At 56.9% G+C, this 25,420-nt stretch overlaps 1 protein-coding gene across 1 annotated transcript; it reads right to left on the reverse strand.

The window, feature by feature from the left end:
• Nucleotides 1-2,397: 2,397 nt before the first annotated feature.
• On the reverse strand, nt 2,398-17,787 carry LOC119111554 (Importin 9). The gene is made up of 21 exons (XM_037235365.1): nt 17,587-17,787; nt 14,828-14,997; nt 13,448-13,717; nt 12,912-13,119; nt 12,491-12,649; nt 12,023-12,174; nt 11,742-11,840; nt 11,130-11,288; nt 10,343-10,430; nt 9,421-9,571; nt 8,637-8,802; nt 8,133-8,211; nt 7,734-7,871; nt 7,401-7,540; nt 6,581-6,741; nt 5,632-5,746; nt 4,794-4,960; nt 4,176-4,260; nt 3,612-3,758; nt 2,941-3,046; nt 2,398-2,594 (listed from the first exon to the last, which is right to left on the reverse strand). The coding sequence occupies exons 1-21, from the start codon at nt 17,714-17,716 to the stop codon at nt 2,398-2,400; spliced, it is 3,087 nt and encodes a 1,028-aa protein (XP_037091260.1). The 5' UTR covers nt 17,717-17,787.
• Between the last annotated feature and the right edge of the window lie 7,633 nt (nt 17,788-25,420).

The raw sequence follows: 25,420 nt of genomic DNA on the forward strand, positions 1-25,420 counted from the left end.
CTCCCCCCCGCGCCCGCCGGCTGCCGACCCGCTCATCAGGCTAACGACTCGCCGTCACCGCGCCGCCGGAAACTGCCGGCGAATCTGGACCGCGGGGAGGAGTTCACCTTCCCACTATGGTAATGAGAGGACGGAAGAAGGACCATCGAGCTCCGTTACGCGTTTTTGTGCGTAGCGTTTGTCTGGAAGGACCACTGCCTTGTTTGATGTGACCACGCAACGCAATATAAATAAATAAATAAAAAAAAATATATATACACATATACGCATGTTAAGCAACAGTTCGTGCACCTCTATGCGAGACTCTCATGGTTAATTACGCACACTTATCCTGTATTTTCCTACTTTGGTGGCTCGAAACGAGACGCGATTGCTAATTGTCCTGGCAAAAGGCATCAACACCCCGATAGCGACGAATGCACGAGGGACCCGAACCTTCCCTTGTGATTAAGAAAACCCGCTCGCATATCGTGCTGTTGCAACACATGGCTAACATCACAACGACCATTCCCTACAGAATCATCACCAATCAAACGAGACCCCCCCCCCCCCCTCCCCGCGAGCGTCGACCATCCGCAAATCCCTGCCCAAAAGCGCAAGGACATGGCCGGGCAGCTAAACTCAGTGACGAGCAGCGGCTCCTCCGTCGACCTGCCCAGTCTTCTCCACAGGGCCCGGACTGTAGGAGCGCGGCGACAGCGGACCTGCCCGAGATCGCGAGGATGGACCCAGACGAGACATCCCATGGCCTGTGGCCGTGGTGCCGGTGGCAAGAGGGTGTGCGAGAGCGGTGGTATCGGGATCAGGAGGGTGTACAATCCTGGTGCTGTCGGGATCAGGAGGGTGTACAATCCTGGTGGTGTCGGGATCAGGAGGGTGTACAATCCTGGTGGTGTCGGGACCAGGAGGGTGTACAATCCTGGTGGTGTTGGGATCAGGAGGGTGTACAATCCTGGTGGTGTCGGGATGAGGAAGGTGTACAATCCTAGTGGTATCGGAATCAGGGGGGTGTGCAATCCTGGTGGAATCGGGATGAGGAAGATGTACAATCCTGGTGGTATCGGGATGAGGAACGTGTACAATCCTAGTGGTATCGGGATCAGGAGGGTGTACAATCCTGGTGGTGTCGGGATCAGGGTGTGCGTGATCCCGGTGGTATCGGGATCAGGAGGGTGTACAATCCTGGTCCTGCCGGGATCAGGAGGGTGCGCGATCCTGGCGGCGCCGAGATCAGAAGTGTGCGATCCTGGTGGTGGCGACGGGCACCAAGCTCGAGCCGTTCCCCTGCTCGCGACGGGCTGACACGGAGCGCGATGAAGCTGAACCAAGCGCCTGCACAAGTCCCCTTGCACTTCCGTCATGCATTAAATGGCGTATTTGATCACGAGCGTCGTCTGACAGTCAGATAGCCGTCCGGACGGTGTGCTCTCCCCAGACTCGTTACGGCTGACAGGCGGGTTGCCTCCGGACGGCTGACAGACGGGTCACCTCCGGACGGCTGTCTGACACCTCGGAGACCTTGCCTACGGCAGTAAACAACCATCGCGCAACATTAATCCAGGATCAACTATATATTTGAAAGTGAATGTGGGTGAAAATAAATACATACTTCCCGGACTACAAAGGTCAAGAGCACGCACCACGAACACCAACACACGCAACCGGTGTTCGACGGCGGACGGGGTGCACCGAGGTGGACCCACACATGCTAGCACTGCTACGCTGCTGGCGCGTGGCGGCCCGTTCCCATTCGTCGCGGGGAGGGCGGCAGCGATCGCAAACGATAACAGGCTTCAGTCGGCGAACCCAGGCGAAGGCCCGGGCATTCCGCGCGAGCACACGTGGCCGGGCCGACTGCACGTGTGAGCCATCGCACATGTCTCGGGCACCGGAGGCACACCAGCGCACCAGAAAACAACGGCCTCCGGCCGAAACAGGCGACTGGGCGCACGTCCACTACAACAGCGTCTAACCCGGTAAAAACGTCGATACAAGCGCCATATTAAAAATATAGCATCCCATCATGCGCGATGTGATCACGGTACCGGTCAACATGGCGCCTGCGGCAAGGCACGGCCGACTCCCGCGTACCCGGGCCCGCCGCGACTCGCACGCCGTCCGAAGGCCGCCTCGCCTGGCAGTGGCGCTGGTCGGAAGGCAACGCTGCACCGAGCTCCACCTGCATAGTTCACTCCGCGACCGCCAGGCCGCGCCACGGCAGCCCCCACAGCTGCGCTGCCCGCCGCCGTCCGGCCCGCGCCCTCCGCCCAGCCGACGCCGCGGAAAGCTCGCACCACAGTAGCCGCCCATAACGCGGCGCGGTCGGGTGCGCGGCAGCCCCGGCGGCTTCGCGGCATCGCCGGTGCCGCGTTCGCACGACACTAGTCGTCCATAACCTCAGACGGCGCGCACGCCGATCTGGGAGAGCACCTGCCGCTCGGCCGTCTGCAGGTGCGGTGCGAACAGCGCGATGCACGGTTGCTGGCAGAACGACGCCAGGTACTCGGACAGGTACTGCTTCAGGTCCACGTGGTACACGGGGTCGGCCAGCGCGTCGGCGTCCTCCTCGTCGTCGACCGTGTCGAAGTCGTAGCCTGGCGACAAACAACGGAGTGTGGCCACGCGGTTTTGTGTCGTCGTAGACGTGGTACTTCAGCGATCAGCGATCGGTAACACGCGTCAAGACGTGCGCTGCGTAACAGCGCGGATGCAACAGGGCGTCACCGGGTATGGACGTCACGCCTTGGTCTTTTAACAGCAAATGTAGCCAAACACAACCGACATCGTTCAATAAGCTGAGACAAACGGGTATCAACCAATGATAAAAAATCATACAATGAGCAAACGTAGTACATGGTCTGATGCTCTAAGCACTCCAATACGGCATATGTAAGCACCTTAATCACAAGCAAAGGCCAGTGTGCGACCAAAGCCACTAACCATGAAAGTCATTTGAGAGCACCTGGGACAGTGGCACTCCCTCGGGCAGGTCGATCTTCTCCTGGTCCTCTTCCGCCTCGTCCTCGTACTCCTCATCGGGGTCGGACTGTGGTCACGGTCACGATCACGTCAGCCGGCGGCCGCAGCCCCCAGTCACAGCTACACAGTACCACCCGACAGCAACCGTGTTGTCCACAGACCACCCCGCTGTCCAGACAACACAGCATCCGACACCGGCCTGCCACAGCGCTACCATGTGCAGAGCACTGCAGCGAGCACAATATCTGCGGGCTCCCGCCCAATGTGCCATGTTATTCAGTCGAAGGGGGAGGTAGAGCCGTTTGACAGTCGCATGCCCCCCCTCCCCTTCCTCGAGACCGGTCAAGAATCACAGAACAGTCAGTGGTCGGCCAAAGCTGAGATCGGGTCAGGTCAGCTGGCGAGCCAGGCAGCCGCTGGGGTCAGAGGAGAGCGGGCCACTGCCAGGAACCTGACTCTCCTCACCACTGGAGGTCTTCCCTCCCCCGCATACGCCCCGCCGCTGTACCGTGGGATTGAAGGGCAGGCGGCTCCGTAACGCCGGAGACCGCTCGGCGCCACCTGGGGCCCACCCCAGTGAGACCGCGCTCACCTCATGGAGACCGCTCTCACCCCACTGAGACCGCTCTCACCTCACTGCCGGCATCCCGCTCGATCGCCGACGACAGCTCGTTGATGAGCAGCTTGAATATCTTGACTAGCACCGGTATGGAGGTCCACTGTTCGGGCTCGCGAGCCCGCTGCGACCGCGTGCGCATCCCAGGGCCCGAGCTGATCACCTGACACACCGGTCGCCGTCAGCGCCGCGACCGCGTGTCGAGCGCGCAGTAACTCAGCACCAGCACCACCAGGCCTCGTCCATTGATGCGCGGCTACCAAATGGCGAGGGGCCACCAACCACGACGGGGCGTAAAGGAACGCCGCTAATTAGACGCGCATTTGCCAGAGTATTCGTGACCGCTTCACGGAAAGATATCGCTAAAACTGTCCAGCCACAAGCTTAGTTCACACGAACACAACGCTCATGTAATACTAATCCACAAAGGATTTCGCTACAGTCGTTCACCCAATCGCCCGGCCCGCGGTCACAAACGACACAGCGCCACAGTGGGCTTCAGCTCCTTCCGTCAGACGCGGCAGCCCTGCCAGCGCTGCCCGCCGCCCGGTCCGGCGGCGCCCGCCCGGCTCGGCCTTACCTCGTCGCCTCTGACGGTGATCTCGTTCAGACGCGAGTCGTGCGTGTTGACGCCGTGCTGCAGCAGCTTACACATCGCCATCACGCTGTTGGCACACGGGTCAGCGACGTCAGCCGCCGGCGCGTCCGGACAACCATGTTAAGGAAGCTTTGACGCCGACGGCAGCCGGACCAGACACCGCCGGGCAACGCATGTAAACGGCAGATAGTCATACATTCCCGCCATCATCCACGGAAGTGGCGAGACGCTCGAGCGTCGCCTTTAGATCACACATGATCGGCTATTCGATCACGGACACTAGTAAAGGATGCTTCTGAAAACTGGTGGCAGCAAGCTAGCGGAGCGAACACTTCCACCAGCAACGTAAAAACCGCGCCAGCTTCGACAAACGCTGGCGCGACCGCAAAGGCAACAATCGTTCCACATTCCCCACTGACGACGCTCAACACGGGCCAGAGGTGAGCATGCATTTGCAAGGATCCACACACGCACGCACGCACGCACGCACACGCACACGCACACGCACACGCACACGCACACACACACACACACACACACATTAACAGCCATGCGAGGTCGGCGTCATCGCCCTGGCGCCAAACACCGCCGCCAGCTGACCTGACTTTGACGTCATAGCTGCCGTAGAAGAGGTGCTGCCGCGAGCACCACTCGGTGAGCAGGAAGTGCAGCGCCGACTGGCCGGTGGGGCCCGGCACTGACGACAGGAACGACAGCACCGCGTCCAGCTGCAGGTTTACCAGGTGCGCGTACACCATGATCAGGCTCTGCGGACCGAGCGAGGCGGGGAGGGTTGGTCAGTCGCAGTCTCCCGAACGCTAGTCAGTGAGGTCGCATGACCGTGTAAAGCACGTGTCCGCTCCCGTCGCGCTCCCCCCTACGGAAGTCGGTCTCTGAGGGGCGACGGCCTGAGGCAATGTTTAGACCGACACGTGCGTACAGTGTGGGTTGGGGGTCAGCACACGCCACCTATCATGGCCTCGTAGACAGAGCTTCACTTCATCAGTGATGCCCTAATAGGTGGTTTCCCGTTCCACTCGTGTCGTGGCCCGGATGGAGCCTCGCAGCCTCCCCGCCTGCAGACGTCTGCACCTGACGGCAAGTACGGCGCCCGGGCGGCAGCGGGCGCGGGCGTCAGCGGGCCCGGACGTCAGCGGGCCCGGACGTCACCGGGCGCGGGCCCGAGGCCGCCGCTCCGCCGGGCCTGAGGCATCAGCGGACCCGGGCATCAGCGGGTGCGGACCCGAGGCCGCCGCTCCGCCGGGCCCGGGGCATCAGCGGGCCGGGGCATCAGCGGGCCCGGAGGTCAGCGGGCCCGGACGTCAGCAGGCCCGGACGTCAGCGGGCCCGGACGTCAGCGGGCCCGGACGTCAGCGGACCCGGGCGTTAGCGAGTGCGGGCCCGAGGCAGCCGCTCCGCCGGGGGGCGCGGCCGTCACCTGTATGACGATGGTGGTCTGCGAGCTGACCATCTTGCTGAGCGTGGCGCGCAGCAGCGTCTCCAGCTCGTTGCCGAGGTTGTCGCCCAGCCGGCTGACGATCACCATCAGCAGTCTGCAGACGGCGGCCGGCGGCGTCACGGCACCGGCAGATGCAGACGCAGCCGCCGGCACAGCCAGGCTCCAGTACAGACACGAGGCAACACACGTTCTCCGCGCGGCAACACGGGCTCGACGCGGAACACATCGCGGTTGACTGGCTTGCAAGGTCCGTCTGCATGGCATCAAAGGAGGCTAAGGCCGTATCGAACCGAAAACATCGACCATGGGATGGCCGGAGAACTACCCAGGCATTGGATGCCTATTTATACGAAAATTTTTGAGACGTTCCATAACCCCAGTCCTCTGCACAGAGCAGTCGACACACGCACAGCGGATTTCCTTCAGGAAATCAGCGGCGACAAATAACTGGGCTGCCCGAACGCAGCGACGGCGTCTGAAGCCCATGAAACAAAAACTATACCAAAGGCCAGTGACGCTGTGTTATTTGTTGCACTACTATCAAAATTATTCAGCTACGTTGTGCCTCTCCTCGACATCTCCCTAACCACGACCGCAGCCGCACACCGGGGGAGAGCCGGCCGGACCGCCACCGCACACTGGGCGGGGGTCCGGCCGGCCGGGCCGCGGCCGCACACCGGGGGAGAGCCGGCCGGACCGCCGCCGCACACTGGGCGAGGGGCCGGCCGGCCGGGCGGCGGCTGCACACCGGGGGAGAGCCGGCCGGACCGCCGCCGCACACTGGGCGAGGGGCCGGCCGGCCGGGCGGCGGCTGCACACCGGGGGAGAGCCGGCCGGATCGCCGCCGCACACTGGGCGAGGGGCCGGCCGGCCGGGCCGCGGCCGTACACCGGGGGAGAGCCGGTCGGACCGCCAGACCGCGGCTCACCTGCCCACGAAGGCGGCCGAGAACTCGGAGGCGGTGGGCGAGAGCAGCTGGGTGCACACCTGGATCAGGTACCAGAGGCCGGAGCGCGCCTGGCTGTCGCGGTAGGCGCACACCTGTTCTGTGGCCACCGACACGTACGCCCGCAGGCACTCGCCGCCCGACTGCCGGGACACGGCCGCCCGGTCACACAGATCGCCGCCAGACGGCTGGACACGGCCGCCCGGTCACACAGATCGCCGCCAGACGGCTGGACACGGCCGCCCGGTCACACAGACCGCCACCAGACGGCTGGACACGCCCGCCCGGTCCCACAGACCCCCGCCAGACGGCTGGACACGGCCGCCCGGTCACACAGACCGCCGCCAGACGGCTGGACACGGCCGCCCGGTCACACAGACCGCCGCCAGACGGCTGGACAGGGTGCACAGACCAGGCCAGACGGCGGGCTGGGGACCGCCTCTGCCGGCCGCACACGTGCTCGGCTTACATGGCAGGGCACGTGGCGACCGACTAGTTTGACCAGCAGTCGGCGATAGCCTCGCACGAGCGTTGGCAGACACTGGAGGTCCACTAGTGGAACACAACCGCATCTGCCCGAACCCGACGAAAGGTGCGCGCATTCGTAAACACAAACATCAACCTTACAAAAAAGTGCACATACATGGACAGTCAAGTCCACTGTTTAAGGACAGCAGCGTAGCAACTCTAAGACAGAGCGTGACGAACATCCGTCTGGCATAAGCACAGGCAGCAAGCGACGGACAAACATCACTTCACGGGTGATGACCTGCGGCTTGCCGCACTGTCCACGTAACCGCACCTGCATGGTGGAGTTGTCGTCTGTGTGCATGACGCAGCGCACAGCCACCGGAAACGCCTCGCTGATGAGGAGCTCGCTGAGCGGCGGCGTCGAGGAGCGGATCAGGGTCTGCAGCACGTCCAGGGACACCGCCTGCAGACCTGCACGCACCGGAGCGGGCCGTCAGTGCGCAGCAGACCACAGTGTCTGGCAGGCACGCTCTGCTGGCAGAACAGTACGACAGCCGGTCCAAGCCGCGTGCTTCCCCCACCGAACAACGGGACATCATTCCCGACAGTAATAAAGTCCCCACGTCTTCGGCATCGCACGCCCCAGTCCGCGCGCGCCTCTCACCGCCGGGCAGCTTCTGGGGGTCCTGGTTCAGGATGCTGAGCAGCGTGGGTACCAGACGACTCTGTAACGCCTGCAGACACTGCTCGTTCTTCGACAGCTCGCGGAAAATGTCCTGGGAGAGCGACACCATCACCGGATCTGCAACCGAGGGCGAGCGCCGGTCAGGCGGACCACTGCCTGTCAGGTCAGGTCAGGTCAGGTCAGGTTAACAGTGCCCTCGGCGTTTGACCCGGCACCAACCTCAGGCCCAAAACAATACAGCACAACGCGCGTGCACCAAACTACGAGACAGGCGGTTGGCTGACTGGAAGGGGGTGGAAGATGGTGTCGGGGATGGGCTAGGAGATAGGGGGTGGGAGCTGGGGTGGGTGCGCAGTACGACAAACGTGGAACACCCACCTTTGTTGTATTTGAGGAACACGGCTATAGCCAGCGGTGTGATCTTGGTCTCATACGTGGCCGTGAACGTCTTGTCCACCTGAAACGCCCGGAGGCTGATCATGCGCAACACTCACCTCACACATTCCCCCCTCCCCCCCCCCCCCCCCGGACGGCGACTGAAGCACGCCAATATGGACAACCGTGACGGAGACAGCGCATTTGAATACACGTCTTACCGAAAAACCGTCGTTTGCAGCCTTATGAATTGGCTTAAAACCGAAACAATGAAGTTGTACACTGCGTTCACAGCTCGCACATTCCTCTCAAAGGACGCGCCCGTAGGCCTAACCACGGTGTGATCCACGCATTCTGGGATATTGGAGGACTTCATCGGATCCATTACGGCATGACGCCACAGCCGTGCCTGTCCGCCAGAGCCCGAGCGGCGGCCGGGCCGAGCCGGGGCCAAGCCGGGGCCTCCCCAGCCCCGCAGCTGGCGGAGGCCGGGGCGCGGACACTCACGCTGACTACGCTGCACATGGCCTCCAGCATGAGCGCCAGCACCTCGCCGCCGTGGTACTGGGCGATGAACGTGATGAGATTGTCGACGATGGGGCCGAGGAAGGGGCGCAGTACCTCGGCACCGCCCGCTTTCTCCTTCACCACCTCGCAGAAGCCGATGATGGCCCTGCGGCGCGGCCAAGGTCAGGTCAGGTCAGGCGGCGGCCGACGGGACGGCGACACACCGCCCAGGCCCGGACTAGACTCCCTCCTGCTGCCGCCTCGCATTCCAGCCGCCCCAGCACGACAGCCAGATGGAGTCCGCAACACTGCACGCAGGGACCTTTAAACAATAGACGTGACGCAAAGGAACATTTTCGGGAATTATATTTGCTCATTAGACCGCCATGAACCATGCACGGACGTCAGACGAAAACAAAGTAGTTGCACCTTTCCGTGGATGCGCGAGTCAACAACTTTTCACCCACAATTATTAGGGGTGTACACATTATCATCCTCGAGGGCCAATTATCTGACGACAGGAGCCTGGACGCCGGCCGACGCTCGGCCGTCCCGTCCCCGTCCCGGTCCATGTCCCGGTCCCGGTCCCGGTCCCGGTCCCGGTCCCGTACCCCGTCCCGCCCCGTGCCCGTCCCGGCCCCGGTCCCGTACCTGTGCCCGGCCCCGTACCCGGTCCCGCCCCGTGCCCGTGCCCGTGCCCGTGCCCGTCCCGGTCCCGATCCCGATCCCGGTCCCGCCCCGTGCCCGTGCCCGATCCCGGTCCCGTGCCGTCCCGGCCGCTGACCTGAGCGCCGAGGTGCGCACCACGGGCGGCTGACTGTTGAGCAGACCGGTGACGGTGGCCTGCAGGAACGACTGCGTCTGCGTCACGTTCATGACAGCGCCGAACCGGCTGGCTGTCACCAGACACTGTCCCAGCAGGAACGGGGAGGCACCTGCCGCGGGGCGACGGCGCGTCACGGACAGGCACGGTCGGATGGGCAGGTCGTGTACGTGACGCACGCGAGTCAAGCACGATACAGCAGACGATCATACCGAATCGTCATCGACCTGGCCTTCTTTTCAATCAACTGTTTAGTTTTTCCAAGAGCTTGGCACGACAGTATGGCAATATTCTCCCCAGTAGGTGGCAAGGACGTCCATCCCTTCGTCATGCCATTGCATCCCCAACCCGGGGTTCACTGGCCATTGTTCCTCCCCTCGCTCAGAATGAGTCGACTGGCAACGAGCCGGACAGCGGGTTAACAAACCGGGCGGAAGGGTCAAAATATCAAGTTTGAGGCCAAACGACGACCATCAACAGCCACCAATACGTCATAGAGGCGTAAGTGAACGATGGGCCAGAAGTCTGGCAGCATGAATCTATTTTCCCCATCTTTGGCGCCCAGCTGGACGAATTTTGGAACACTGTGGCACGACCATGTACAGAGCATTAACACAGTAAGCTTAACCACGGACTCACTTGGCCTGTTCATGAAGTGGAGACAAGCTGGCGACAATTTCGACGCAATTTAAGAACGTGATTATGCTATGGCATGCATTCCATGCGCTATCACCATTACCATTATTGAAGTAGTTCTGAGCATCACGACACATAACGGAGAAGACACATATGAAATCAGAAAGGAAAGGAAAGGTAGACTTCGGCTCAAAGCTACGGTTGAACACCACTTAAGTGTCACATATCGTTATCCAGTACGACGTACCATCCACTCGCAGGTCGGCAACCACAACGTTCTCCAGGAAGCCCATCAGGTCGAACTGGATCTTGCTCTCGGAGAGCTGGCTCAGGAGCTGTCGACAAAACAGCCCGGCTAGTCGGCAGACAACCCAGTCAGCCGTTCATCGGCCAGACACCGCCGGCCCCCACCCCAGCGCGCCGCTCTCAGCACCCCGCCGCAGCGCGCCGCTCCCAGCACCCCCACCCCAGCGCGCCGCTCCCAGCACCCCAGCCCAGCGCGCCGCTCCCAGCACCCCACCCAGCGCGCCGCTCCCAGCACCCCCACCTCAGCACGCCCCTCCCAGCAACCCCACCTCAGTGCGCCGCTCTCAGCACCCCCACCTCAGTGCGCCACTCTCAGCACCCCCACTCCAGCGCGCCGTCCTCAGCAGCCGCCATCTGTCAGGCCATACTCGAACGCCACGCCAGTGGGCAGACTCAGCGTCACCCTTGCCAGGCCGCATGCACAGCCTGCATGGAAGGCGCGAAAGCATCTCGTCGCAACAGCGATGAAACCGAGCCGCCCCAAGTTTCGCCACGGTCACCGGCTGAGCCGCCCCAAGTCTCCCCACGATCACCGGCTGAGGCGCCCCAAGTCCCTCCACGGTCACCGGCTGAGGCGCCTCAAGTCTCTCCAAGGTCACCGGCTGAGGCGCCCCAAATCTCTCTACGGTCACCGGCCGAGGCGCCCCAAGTCTCTTCACTGCCACCAGCTGGGGAGCTCAATGTAACGCGTCCCGGACCCTCGACTGCCGTCTCATGACGACGGTTACCTGAGCGCTGCAGACGATAATGGCCTGCATGCAGGACTCGTGGATCTTCCACCAGTACGGGTGACCCTGCTGGCGGGAGAGCGCAGCCTCCTGCATGTGCCGCGAGATGGCAGTGCAGACGGCCCGGATCGACTCGTCCTCGAACTCGCGGCACAGGCTCTGCGGGGCGGGAGCGGACGGTTGGGTGGCGCCGCGGCCGAGGCGGGGCCGGACCTCGGGTACGCTGCTCGGACACCGAGCCCGGGCGGGCAGCTGGGGTCGACACGGGGTGGCGGGGAGCGGCCCGCCGCACGGCCCGCGTCGGGCAGCGTCGGGCAGGAGCTCTCCCGCCCGCGGCCGTGAACGACGGCGGCGAGCCATCTGCGTCGACGCACGCCAAACACGGATTGCCGCCGCACCGCTTCGGCGAAGCGTTGGCCATAACACACGAACGCGGGCGAGGCGTAATCGGAAGCGCAAGGACACCCATACAAACGTCACGCACGTGTATGCCAACTGGAAAAGAAGACCAAGTTCCTTTACTGTATCCCATATTGGCTGACACAGACTGCCAATAGCTCGAAGCGATATCCTATGACCTGTAGAAGGCGTGCACACGTGCCGGCGGCTTACCACAAGCAGGTCCCGGGCGGAGACCCGCACCGAGTAGCTGAACGTCTCCTCGTCCTCGTCTTCTACGAACTGGTTGGGGTCGTGTGACCACGTGGCAATCTGAAGCATCGGTGCAACGGACACCATTAGCACAGCGGCCACCAGCCATTCACTAGGCGTTGACCACCTTTTTTGTACTCATACAATCAGGCACACATTTTTTGCTTTTCTCCTGTCCGATGTGCCTGTATTTCTCCTTGAACCATTTCGACTCACAACCCCAATAAGCACACCAGGCGCACCTGTTCCTCTGTGATCTGGCCATAGACGATGATGTAGTACACGAGGTCATCCAGGCCCTGCTTCACCGAGCTCCGGAACTTGGGCGTCTCCACCAGCACGGTGACGAAGTCGAAAATACTGTACACCAAATTCTCAAACGACAACACCTGGCCTGTAAACGGAAAACAGGGCTGAAAAGAGATGGTGTTTCACGCAAAACTGATGACACAAACAGCCAGAACAGGTGGCTGAAATAACAATTGCGTTTCAGCTGAATGGGCAAACTTATCTTATTCCGGTTCCAAAACATAAAAGAAGGCCAAGGTAACACAAACCCGAAATAATCAACAAGTATCCTTACAGAACCAACAGTTGGATCTAAGATCGGACACCGGCCACAAAGACGCCCGTTTGACCTGGTCCCGCCCCCATCCAGCGGCCGCGCGGGACCACGCCCGCGCCGAGAGCGGTCCAGGCCGCCGGCGTACCGTCCGAGTCGGTCGGGTCGTTGTGCTCCTCCAGGTCGTTGATGTGTGAGCGGACGTAGAGCACGGCGCTAGAGGTGAGCGTGCTCCACACCGGCGCCAGGATCTCGCCCATCCACTGCACCGTATGCTTCGGCATGTTCTTCACCAGCATCGTGATGGCTGCGGCAGGCGCGACGATCAGTCGCAACCGAGGTGGGAGAGATCGTGTGCCCCGGCCGGCACGGTGTTCACATCCGACCGGTGCATAGCTTGCAACGCCATTGCAAATGAACCGCACGAAACCCACTGAAGCGTCACTAGAAGCGTCACGAGGTGACACGAAGCTAGCAACGAAACAGCGCTGAGTTTGGCGGCTCACGCCAGCCACCGACCACCGGCGACACAGAACGTCACCTGCCGCCACATCTCCCTGCCGACTCACTTTTCAGGACCTCCATCTTGAGGCCTGAGTCCGAGGAGCAGCCGTACGGCACGCTGAGGCTCTTGACCAGCGCCTCGGTGAACTTGGGCAGCACGGGCACCAGCAGGCTCTTGGCCAGGTTGCGGTCGTACTCGGCCACGGTGGCGATCAACGCCGCGCACGTGTGGAAGATCTCCACGGCGCGGCTGCGGGTCCGGATCGAGTAGCGCTGCCGGTGGAGGGGCGCGTGAGAGCGGCGCTGGGGGCGCCGGCGCCAGGGGAGGGGGCACCGGCTCGGTCGGGAGCATCGCCACCGATACGATCCGGCGACCTCAAACCATAGACAGCGGACAATGCCAGGACATCGCGAAAGCAAGCGCAAGACAGAATAGGGGGCCAGATATGCTCAGCCTGCTTTCCACAGCACATACTGACGACGAGCCAGGCTCATAACCAGCCCTCCTGGTGAGCAGGCCTGACCAGACCAGCGACACCAGCCCAGCGCACAGTCGGGCCCCCGTCCCCGAACGCACTCGCCGCCGGCGCCCAGCACGTACGTCCGACTCGACGAAGATACGGTAGCACTCGGCCAGGAGGACGGGTGCCACCTGGGAGACGTGCGCGTCGGTCAGGTCGCGCGAGAACTCGGTCAGCACGCGCATGGCGCCATGCACGGCGTGCTCGTCGCCGCTCTTGAGGCACGCCATCAGGATGTCGAACAGCTCGGGCCACTGCTCGGGCCAGTCCCAGTGCGCGATCGAAGAGAGCGCGTACGCCACCGAGGCGCGCACCTTGCTGATGGACTCCTTCAGGCCCAGCGGCAGCACCTGCCGGGCGAGGCGGTGAGGTGAGGTGGTGAGGGTTGCAGCTATGCTGTCAGGCGACGCGGCGATCAGTGGTCGGCGAGGGTACCGCCGGGTCCGGGCATTGAGCACCAGATGTGAGAAAGAGCAGCCGTGCACGACCGGGTCACCTCGGGACGTCGTCACATGCGGTGTCGTGCCCTGTGTCAGCAAAGCTCGGCTTAATTCGGCTCTTGTGTAGTCAACACCATGAGTTAAAGGTCATGCTGACAGTTATCGACCTTGAACGCAGCGGGAGGCGCTGATTAAACAATGTTGGAGCTTATCCAACAGGCACACATGGTTATGTTGTCAACACTCGTTTCAAGTTGTGCTTATGATCAGCTCGGATGCCATGTCATAGTCATATGTACATGGCTGAAAAAGAACAGGGTCTCAGGGCATTTCATACGGATATATTATTGAGTCGGTTCCGGCTCCCGACCCGTCGTGGAAGGGATCATTCCGAATAACTTCAGACGCCACATCTATGTTTCGAGTGGACTTCGATTCCGATATCGGCCCAAGTAGTAGCAGTTTCGGTGACGAGGAACTTGATGGACTTCGTTACAGCTTGTGTAGGAGAAAAATTAGGCCACAGGACAGCATAAAATCTAGGCTAACTTTTTGATTCACGCCTGAAGGCTGCCAAAGATTGATTTCGCCTGGTTGTAACATTTCCATTTCAGTCGAACCATTACTGATTCTAGCTCACAACTTTGGCGCAACTTCGACTCTGACCCATGTAAACCATAAAAGGCATCATCGCATCCTGATGTAACAAAATTTGCTTGAAAACGGAATCAACACCGATTTCAAGACAAATCAAGCACTGGCCTGGGTCCGGAATCCAGCGGAACGCCAACCAAATCACAAAAGGCCGGACAACAAACGGAGACATCGCAAGTACATCAACCCTGGTTGGAATCACCCAAGATCCAGGGGCCATCACGCAAAGTTTTGCAAACAAGATGATCAAATTACACACCAGAGCTAGTTTTTTTCTTTTACTGGAGTCCATCACTCATATTCCCTGGCGGCAACGCGCGTGCGCGTGAAGCTGCCGAAGAGCGCGCGCCGAGACGCGTTGCTCACCTGCCGGATGAACGTTTTGGTTTGTTCGCTGGGCTCGGGCGGCTGGAACTTGTCGCTGGCTGGCGTCCAGTGCGTGTCCACGTACTGGCGCAGCATCACAGAGGCCAGCTGGCGCATCGGCAGCGCGCAGTGGACGTCCAGCGTCAGCTCCGACAGGTGTCGGCCGTACTCTGCACGCAGGCAGGCAATCGTTCAGGCATGTGAGGTGTCAGCTCCGACAGGTGTCGGCCACACTCTGCACACAGGCAGGCAATGGCCCAGACATGTCAGGTGTCAGCTTTGATAGGTGTCAGTCACACCCCATTCACAGGTGGGCAACCATTCAAATAAGGCAGGTGTCAGCAATATGGTATGGACATCTAGTTGATGATGGCTCGATACACCTTACTGCGGCCATCCACCATCCACTGCCTGCCCCTGTGGCCAGGCGACAGGATGAAGGACTCCCACCTGTCAGTCCTTGGATCTGATCCCAAATAGCATGATCAATTTGGCTCGAGCACAGACATCACAACTAGCTGCGTGATCATGCCATACCACACTATTGCAAAGACAATAATTTTTGATCAATTCCTTCTATAAGAATATCTGATAAAAGGGCAGTGATTATCTGCTACACATGAGAAAATGTACCTGGGTAGTGGGTACAGGATACCTTAACAGGTAATAGGTAACAAGTAACATCACAACTGCTTGAGAAAAATGGAAAAGCCCCTAGCATAGAGCTACATCAAGTCAGCTGTTAACCAATACCTGGGATTGTGCCAGCCACTAGCATTAGCAAGCCCTTGGATAACATCACAAAGGCCATATGACACTCCAGCTGTAGTCTATACTTAAAATTCCAAGCAAGTCAGGCAGATGCTAACCTCACATACTTGACTTCTAAACCAATAAAGCAACTTATGATCACAGGTGGAACAAAACACATCAGACCTGACTCTTGTTGCAGAGACAATGATAATTATGCTCTGATTTTCATCCTCGCCAAGGTCAAATGGTTCTATACCACATACCTACATATGTTTACACATGGTAAAAATCCACATATTTTGTTCTAACTCAAAGCTAGCATTCTTACTTTGCTTTGCTCACAAATTGTGCTCACATTTGCTCACATTTTGCCCACACATTGCTCACATTGGTCACAAATGACTGAAACATGATATGGAATTCCAAGCCGCCTGGAAAGCTTTCCACAGTAAGACACCACACACCCTGCTTAAAAAAGAACCTGCCATGGAATACAGCCTCTTGCTGCATTTGAACTTGCTGATGCACTTGCACTTGCCAATGCTAGGCTTTTGACCATCTTCGGGAGAGGGTACCTGCTTTGATTCCCTGGCTGCAGAGCATGTTTTACATGTTTTTTTAGGTATAAACATCCCTTTGCTTTTCACCAGCCAGTGTTTGTTTCCCACAAACATAAAATGCTTTTTTATATGCAACAAGTTGATAGGTACATAATTCAGTCATCTTCCATCCAGTCTTAAATGTTTACAACAGACACTTAGCATCAGTGAATGAGCCAAGTTAGGGTAAGATGTCACATGACAATACATGCTGCAATGGGGCATAACCATTTTAACTGTCTTAGCTCTAGGCCTGGGGCACATACATTTATTTTACCAATGCCAAAAGTGAACACTGTAAATTCTTGCAGCAGTTGAAAGCTCAAGCTATGCCAAGTTATTGCACAATATGATTCAAGCAAAGGAGTTTTGAAGATTGAAACAAAGTTAGAAAAAATTAACCAATATATTGATGATGGAAATACAACACATCATGATGTACACATCTGGTCAGAGGAAGTCAGCATTCAGGGGTTGTAAACTGGGTCACTAAATGACAGGACAGAAAACCCTGGGAGACAGGATTAAAAAAAGAACAAATGAAATAGGCGCATCACCAATGCATGTAGCGGAAGCAAGACAGATCAGATACATCAAATAGGTGGTGCATGTTGAATGGAAGAGTGAAATTAGACAGTAACCATCTGGATCATGAAAATGTTGAGAGCAGTAGACAGCTTTCATGCACTTCATTTCTAGCCACCGGAATCAGACAGTGCACACTATAACATGTGCAAGACAGGTAACAGATGCATCAGAGCATGGGACGTGCCGGGCTGCCAAAACATGGATTACATTGCAATGTGGTCATCAGGGTTTGAGTTTTTTAGATAGCCTTTGTTCTCATATAAACCAAAGCAAATCTGCAACTTGGCACCATTCTCAAACTAGTGATATCCCCTGCCCAAGTGCAATCACAAGAACTGATAACAAATGGTCATACATTTCCATTGATATATCCAGAAATTATTGAAAAGTGAAGAGCTATAAGATATCTTGGTTGGAACTACAAATTGTTTGCTACAAAGATGTTTGCATCAAATTATCAGATAACCTAAGACAATACTTATGCATAAATACTGATGTGACAAGATAAATAACAACATACCACTACCTTTGTTCCAGTCACTTCAACATCATATCAGCAAGACACTACATTCAAATTCCAGCCCTACCTGAACTTATCCTATTTGTAACTCAAGCAAGGTTTCTAAAAAGTCAACTTCTTAAACCATGCTGATATTTGATTCATGTTCAATTATCCAGGCAACTAACAGTCATAATATTCAGAGACCTGGTCAAAAAAGGGCACCAGACCAGAAAAACGCCGAATGTGATGCCAATACAAGCTAATAAAACCGAACATAACGAAACACCGCGAAAGGGGGAATGAAACATGCAACATACCATCCGTAACTTCCAAGGCTTTCAGCCTCTCCTCGGCACCCTTCCGCACGTCAGCCAAAGGGGACAAAGTGCCACCCATCGCGTCCAAAAGAGCCTCCTTGAGGCTTTCTCTCACTTCCTCGTCCCCCATTTTGCAGAAATATTGTTAAAAATTGATCATTACACGACTTATTCAGCCACGTGAACCCTAAAACGCGTGCCCCTCCAGCGCCGGATATGAAACCGGTCTGGCCGCGCCAAAAGAACACAGTTTATAGTGATGGGCAAACAGCCAATTTGTGCAAGTACTTGATCACAAGGTTACCCAACGATAAACGTCAAGTTACTTGACTTGCAAAGTCACAACGGGTATGAAGAGATGAATGCGGCAACCCAGGTAGAGAGAATGCCCTTGATTGACAAAAATGATCTGAGGAACACCAATGTATTTTCGTTGATCCAGCCAGTGTTCGCAGAAAGCGTGTCCATGGGGCCTGCAGGGGCTTTCCCATGGCCCACGAGATCCCTGCATGATTGTCCGGTCTGCTGTGGCGCCGGCAGGGGGGAGGGGGCACAGGGGGCGCATGCCCCCCCCCCTTAGGCTCCGAAGGGCTTAAAGGATTCCTCTGGATCATGACTAGGGCCTGCTTTGAGGGCATGACGGGTCCGAAAGGTTGGTCGGAGGCCGAATTCAGGGAGCCCCGGCGCGCAGGACCGAACACTCTAATGCCAGCCAGAGGGCTCTACGCGCTGATCAGGGCCCCCTGGGTCAATAACAGCCTATATGTCGGTCATACACCACCAATAAAGCACATTCGGCTCCTTGGCGGCGTAGGCCTGCGGGCCCATTTCCCAAGCAGGAGCAAAGCCGAAGCTAGCGATTTACATTGGTCCTGGCCCTAGCCTATGTCAGAGCCCACAACGCCTAGCGGGTGCCCTGTGTTGGCAAGGGGCCCCGAACCGGCCAATGACAGTGTTCGAGAAGGCCCGAAGAGCCTGGAGGACCCACCGGGTCCGACCATCAGGAGCCCAATTGGGTGGTCTAAGCGCGCGAAGGGATGGTCGGCGTCTTAATCAGTGGCCCCGGCCTAGGGGGATGGGTCCTCAAATGGTAGTCCTATGCTCCGATCGGAGACCCCATGAGTCGATATGGGTCGTATGTTGGGCGGGCACCACCGGTACCGCACAGTCGGCTCTGTGTCGGTATGGGCCTAAGACAATGTGGGTGTCTAAGTCGGCCAGAGACCACCAACATCGAACAGAACATCACCATTCTCTCAATCATCCAAGAATTAACTTTGTCTGCTCGTGGGCTCTTCACCTTTGCTTGTGACTGCTCTTCATCGTCGGCAGGCCCAAAGACGTTCATTTTGCTCTTTTGCGTTTAAAAACTGCCTCCGTTCGGCCAGTCATGGGCCCCTTTGGCGCCTATGGCTCTCCTTGATGCACAAGGGGGCGTGGTTCCGTGCCCCCCCCCCCCCTCCGTCTGGATCCGCCACTGGCCTCAGCAGCTTAAAAGGTGAGGCCCACGAGAAGAAGATAGAGTCATTCATTCAAATAGGAAGTACCCAAGGCACAATGTGGAGGGCCCCCGAACGATCAAGTGTGCCCGGGCAGGTTAAGAGATGGGGTCCTCGACAAGAATATAGGGTCCTCCACTCATGTAAGAAATACTCACAACAATGTAGAGCGCGCCCGAACAATGGGTGGGCCAGAACAGTGTACCAGATAGGACCCTCGACAAAACCATAGGACCTTCCATTCAAATATCAAATACTCATAACACGGTGCGGAGGGCCCCCGGATCATCGAGTAGGCCGGGGCGAGTTAACAGATAGACTTTCGACAAGTGCGTAGGGCCCTCCATTCAAATAAGAAATACTCCAAACCCAATGCGGAGGGCCCCCTAAAGATCGAGCAGACCCAAGCAGGCTATCAGATGGCTCCCGACAGGAGCGTAGAGCCTCACATTCAAATACCAGAGCCCAATGTGCAGGTCTCCCGGGCAATCCAGGGTGCCCGAGCAGGTCACTTTGGAGGGCCCGAACGACCAAGTGTGCCCAAGCAGGTTAACAGATCGACCCCAACATGAAGGGCCCCTGAGAAACTGAGAATGCACCGGCGGTCTACATAGGTGGGGGGGGGGGGGGGGGGGGGCGGCGTTATCGTATGGAGCCTTTTAGGCGAATGGAAAAAAATCAGCGGAAGGTCCCTAATTGATAAAAGTGGCCGGCACGCTAGCAGGCAGGGCCCCAGCAACAGCGAGGGCCCTCTGAGCAAATGCAAAGGAGTCAGGGTCAACGGAAAAGGCTATTTAATGGTCAGATTGACCCTACAAGTGGGCTTATAGGGCTCCAAGAAACAGTGCAAGGCCTATGGACAGCGTAATGAGCAATAAAACCTTCCAGTCACCACCCTCTAAATCAATGAAGAATGCTTGTTGTCTACTCGTCGGCCCTTTACTTTCGCTCACGACCGTTCTTGATCACCTGGAAGCCCAAAGACGTCTAATTTTGATGCGTCACGTGTAAGAAACCGCGTCTGTTCAGCCAGGTCAGGGCCCGTTCGGAACCTATGGACCCCTTTGGGACCCACAGAAAGCGTGCTCCGTGCCTGCCGTGCTTCCCCCCTCTGTATCCGCCCCTGTATGCATCCCTCGAAGGGTCTGCAGATCGATCAGGGATATTGTCCCAGAATGACAGGCGGAAGACGTCCGGCAGTGGGATTGTTCACCCATTTCAATCTACGGTCTAGATTCGAGTGGTCCTTAATATGTCTGTAGAGCCCAGATTAACATTCTGACAAAGCCTCTGAGTTTTATGGGATTGAAAATTTCACTAAACCACTGTAAAATGAAGAGCGCCAGTGATTTATTACATGCAATCGTTTAAAGCATGATTTTTCAAGTGATTGGCTTTAACTTTCAGGTAAAACTGACATCGTGGTAGCTTTTGGCTTCTGTTGCAGCTATAGAAGGTGAAAAATATAAAAGAAAATCATGCTCCTATTAAGAAATGATCCATTTCCGGCGGATTGGGGAGCCCTTCCACTACAAGAGGGCTTTTTGTCAACCCTGTGCCCCACCCCGGCCAAGGCTCTGGCTGCGCGCCTGTCGGTCTGGGGTGTGTTCACCTAGTGGTCCCTGGGGTCTCGTGGCCCCATTACAAAATTTTTCACTTCATTAATGTGTGCGTGAATAAAATTGACAGCCGTGAATGTCAGGTAGCTCCGTAAAGCTGCACAGATTGAGAACAAGCGACAGTCTTTTACATCACGCTAGAAATATGGCGCCACCCGGGCGCAGAAAATTAGGTTTTCAGAGATCCTCTTGAGTTGGGCCCCAGTGTGCTACTTTTTAAAAGGGGTGGGGGGGGGGGGGGGTTCAGCCGATAATGCTGATCTAACCTAGCCCCAAAATCCGATCCCCAAGTTTTGTCCGCTTTAGCTTTGCCTTCCCAGTGTCAAGTATAATGAAGCGTAAAAATCAGTCAATGAAAGACCGTTTTACCGCAGACTGTTTTCCCATTCCAAGCCTATGTGAAGCTAGAGTTTTGTTCGAGGCTTAGAATTGGATGCAATTCACATAAAATATATCAGTAAGACGATCTGATATAATCCCCACTATAGTTTTCGTTTGTCGTCCACGGAAGGTGGTCCGAGGCGCAAAAAGACGCATACACACGCACATGATGCATTTTACTCGAAGGGGCTACGGAAAATGTACCATGTGCACCAGGAAGTGTCTGCACATAAAAGTGGAGCTGAACTTGTACGACCTCCACAGACACGTCGATAACTGGAAGGGCAGATGAGGCAAATGCGGTGTCTCGCCGGGCCGCCCGCTCATCCGAGGCCGGAGCCCTGGAGCTGCCGAGGTGCAAACTCTGCCACACAGACGGGGTTTCGCTACCGTGCTGCCACCTCGTGGAACCAGCTGCCTCCGGCCGTCACTGAGCGTCCTACGCTGTCCGTGTTTCGTGCATCGCTGTGAGCACTGAAGGCCTGAGAGCCGCTCGCTGTGTGCTTGCCTGCACTGGCTTTTGGGAAACTCTCCACTGGCCAACAAATTTTACTTGCAATGTGTGTATGTGCCTGCGGACTGTTCCCAAGACTATTGTCGCTATGTTATCCTGATGGCTTGCTATGTAACCTTTGGTTTGATGTCTTAGACATGATGACGCTTATCCTGAAGTCATACTGCATGAATGGGTTAAAAATTCAATACGATAGAATGCAATACAAACAACCAGCCCCCGGAAAAAAGATGAACGTGCACCACACCTATACACATCTACCCATGACTAGTCCTCCACGTGCGCGAAGGACGTTAGTTATTACGGGATAAGGGCCTGAACATCAAACGTCTGAAATCCGGGCCAGTGTCGTGACGAGGAGGAGGGGGGGGGGGGGGGGGGCGACACTAATTTCTAGGAGGCGTCACAGTGATGCGTGACCTCGCCCCTCGACCTTTTATTCCAAGGAACTGACAGTGTCGTAAGTCGGGTTCCACATTGTGACGGCCCAGCCCAATATTGCGGGAGCCCAGCCCAACATCGGGAGGGAGCAGCTCAACATGGGGAGGGGGAGGGACATGCCCAACAGATACATTTCCACCCTTGGAGTCGAAATGCTCGTGATATGCGTGCAATGTTCTTGAAGCGTTACGTTCTTAAAGTAAGTAATTGTTCAACGTTATTCAGTTGCGGTTGGTAATTGTTCAACCCATTTAGCCTAAAACCAGCCGTTTTATACTGGAAAGCTGTTGCATGTTGCAGTACATTTTTATGTCCTGATCCAGGTGATGTGTCGCGAAAAAACTTGCCATTGCAGACTTGCTGAACATATGTAGCAGTAGGAATGACAAACACACATAAGGTACATTCAGGATACTATGTGGTGCAAAACGTGCATGAACACGAACAAACAATGACGATGCTTTCCGGTGGCTAATATTCCAGAATCTCAGGTGAATGTTTCAGGTTTCCTTGACCCAGTATTCCTATTCAACCCATACTCATTGGCAGGGAGGGGGGGGGGGCTCAAGTCAGCACTGAGGCGGGGACTTGGAACGATCAAAACTATATAAAGTGACGCTCGTGTTGCGCTAAATGTATATAAACTATATAAAGTGACGCTCGTGACGCCTGCTTCCCATCACAAATTTCTGCATGTGACCCTGCGTCTGGTAAACACGCACCGCTGCTCACTGCTTAGTGCTGCCAACCTGACATCACCATGACTTCCGAAATTCCTGAAACCGATTGTGTCAGGCATGCCCATAACAGTCACACCAGCTCGCATGCCACGGACAGCAACAGCCGCTTAAGGCGGCGAATATATCGAGAGTATGGACGCGGGCGGAAGCAGGATTTATGAAGCCGGCCGGTCACGCATGCTTTTCTCGCAGCTGTCACGTTATTACCGGTTTCACAACATGCATTTGTAGTGTCGTACTGTAATGACGTTCCCCCCCAAAAAAACTATCAAGCAAACGCTCAAGGTGTTTGAACAAATTTGTTTAGTCAAGTGGTCGATAGACAACGACCTGAATGCGATTTCTTCCGCCTCGACAAACGCATCATGTTTGCTGCGGTGCTGCGACATGGTTCATTGCGACCAGTGCCTCCGCCAGCGGCACAGCCAAGCGGGAGTGCTCATGCGTCTTAAGCCCCCCTCGTCAGAGTCGAGCGCAGTTTTCATCAAAACAATACTGAATATGATTCCAAAATTTTGGCGGCCGGGAAAAGTAATTTGGCTATAAGAATATCATAGACATACCGCGGGCAGCGACTTGAAGATCCCAACAGCCGTAATGTAGTAGCATACACTAGATGTCCGTGAAGTTGACGAGTGCCTACCCTACTGCGCGCTGCTACACCACTGACAGCACCCACTGGCAGTACTATCAATGCGGAAGGGACTCGCTCGAAAAAAAGTTCCCACGTCGCAAATTTTGGCTGCGCTTCTGGGTACAACTGCTGGTTGATGGTAAGTCACGCCCATCAGGAGACCAGAATATCGGTCTCGGCCTGAATATCGACAGAGCAACGTATGTTGCGTAGCGTCACATTGCTGTCATCTTTCAGTAAACCTAAACAATGACCAGAAGTCGACGGGCGGCCTCTCTTCCAACGACGCGCGTCGAGCAGGGGTTACTGAGACAATGTGGCAACGGTTTCCGGAACACGAACGCCAACTACTGCGGAAAGGAAACATAGCTTCCTGGGAGTTTCCTAGGTCACTGCGTCATCTGCGTCCGCCCAGCAGATTCATTTGCCAGTTTGTCATCGTCGGCCACCGGAAATCGAGCAACAGATGACGACACGCGCCCTGCTCACCCACTGTCCACGGCGTCCGGCAGGCGGGGGCCACCCGGCTGTCTGCCGGACGGTGTCTGGTCCGGCAGGCGGGGGTCACCCAGCTGTCCGCCGGACGGTGTCTGGTCCGGCAGGCGGGGGTCACCCATCTGTCCGCCGGACAATGTCTGGCGGACAGCGGCCGTCGTCCGGCCGAACCAGACCGCAAGATCACCGCGCGCGACCCAGCGGGAACCGCCTCGGCGTCTGCGCGGCGCCAGTCCCGACGACCCAGCCACCGCGTCGTCAGTGCCCTCCTCAGGAGACGTGACGTCAGGAGACAGGAGACGCCCGCTTCCCGGCGGCGTCGGTCGAGCTCGCCAGCCGGGCGTTGCTGACAGTCCGGTCGGCTAGTCTCCGTATCATGGCACGTTATTCGGAGGTCACGTAACGTTTTCGGACCTGTGTCCGTCGTAGGCAATGAGGAACATGAAGGTTCCGGTAGGATTGTTCATCGTTTCGTTGAGCGCTTCCTTCCAAGCTTGTATCAATAAGTGCAATATTGCGGTCTTTTTCGGTCATCCCTGTTATCTGTCCAGTGGCCCTCGGGTCTTGCTTGTGCAGCTCAACCTTCTCAGTCCTCTGACTGCTAATGGCACGCCGTTCTGTGGCCCCTGCGGCCATTTAATCGCCGCTGGCGCCCATGTTATGCCGACATCGGTCCTCTCCCCGTCCTGATCGTCCTTGCTGGACATTGGCTCTCCCCGGTAACTCTGAGCCCAAACGGCGCGGCCCTATTTCCAATCTCTGAAAAAATTGGCTACAACCCAGTATTCGGCTGCAAGGAGAGGAACTAAGTTACGGTGCCCTCCCCCTCCTCGCCCCTCGCCCTTCCCGTCTTCTCGAAAGACAGGGTATCGACCGTGTATTTATTGGCCCCGCGACTGGCCAAGATTCTCTTTTTCCCGCGCGTTGTAACTACGTCATATCCTCCGGGCGGAAGAAGGGGTCCCGCTTGGCCGTCTGACCCCTTAACCATCTCGTGATTCCCCTAGAGTGATCGAGAATACCTATTTACTGCTTAGAATGCTCATGGCTGTTAGCCCTAAAGATAATTTTCTAGACCCATTCCACTTATGGCAGTCTCGGCTGTACTACTAGGGCATCGATTTGACTTGATTAAGTCGTGACTATATTATGGCAGGACGAAAGTGGTAGATCTGGATGGACAACCACATCCGGCAGTCCAAGTAAGATGCTCCGCTTTTTAAACTGTTGGCACGATACGACACATTGCTGTTCCAAGTTGCAGTCCAAAGTGTGAACGCAAAAGGTTAGAGCGGGCGGCCACTGATAGCGGCCAGGCAATGGATCCCGCGACGTTGGGCCGTAGTACGCTGATGTGTCTGAAGATTAGAGAGGATTGTCCGAGCTGCAAAACGCCGCTGGAATTCACCAGACGACGGTTTGTTCCTGTAATGCCACTTCTAAAACCACAACGTTGCATTTGTGTAATGTCAGGGGTCAGATGTTACGCAAAGAGAAACAAAAAATGAGTA

Source organism: Pollicipes pollicipes, unplaced genomic scaffold, assembly GCF_011947565.3.
Source record: "Pollicipes pollicipes isolate AB1234 unplaced genomic scaffold, Ppol_2.1 Scaffold_7261;HRSCAF=8764_pilon_pilon_pilon, whole genome shotgun sequence".
In the NCBI taxonomy this organism is placed as follows: domain Eukaryota; kingdom Metazoa; phylum Arthropoda; class Thecostraca; order Pollicipedomorpha; family Pollicipedidae; genus Pollicipes; species Pollicipes pollicipes.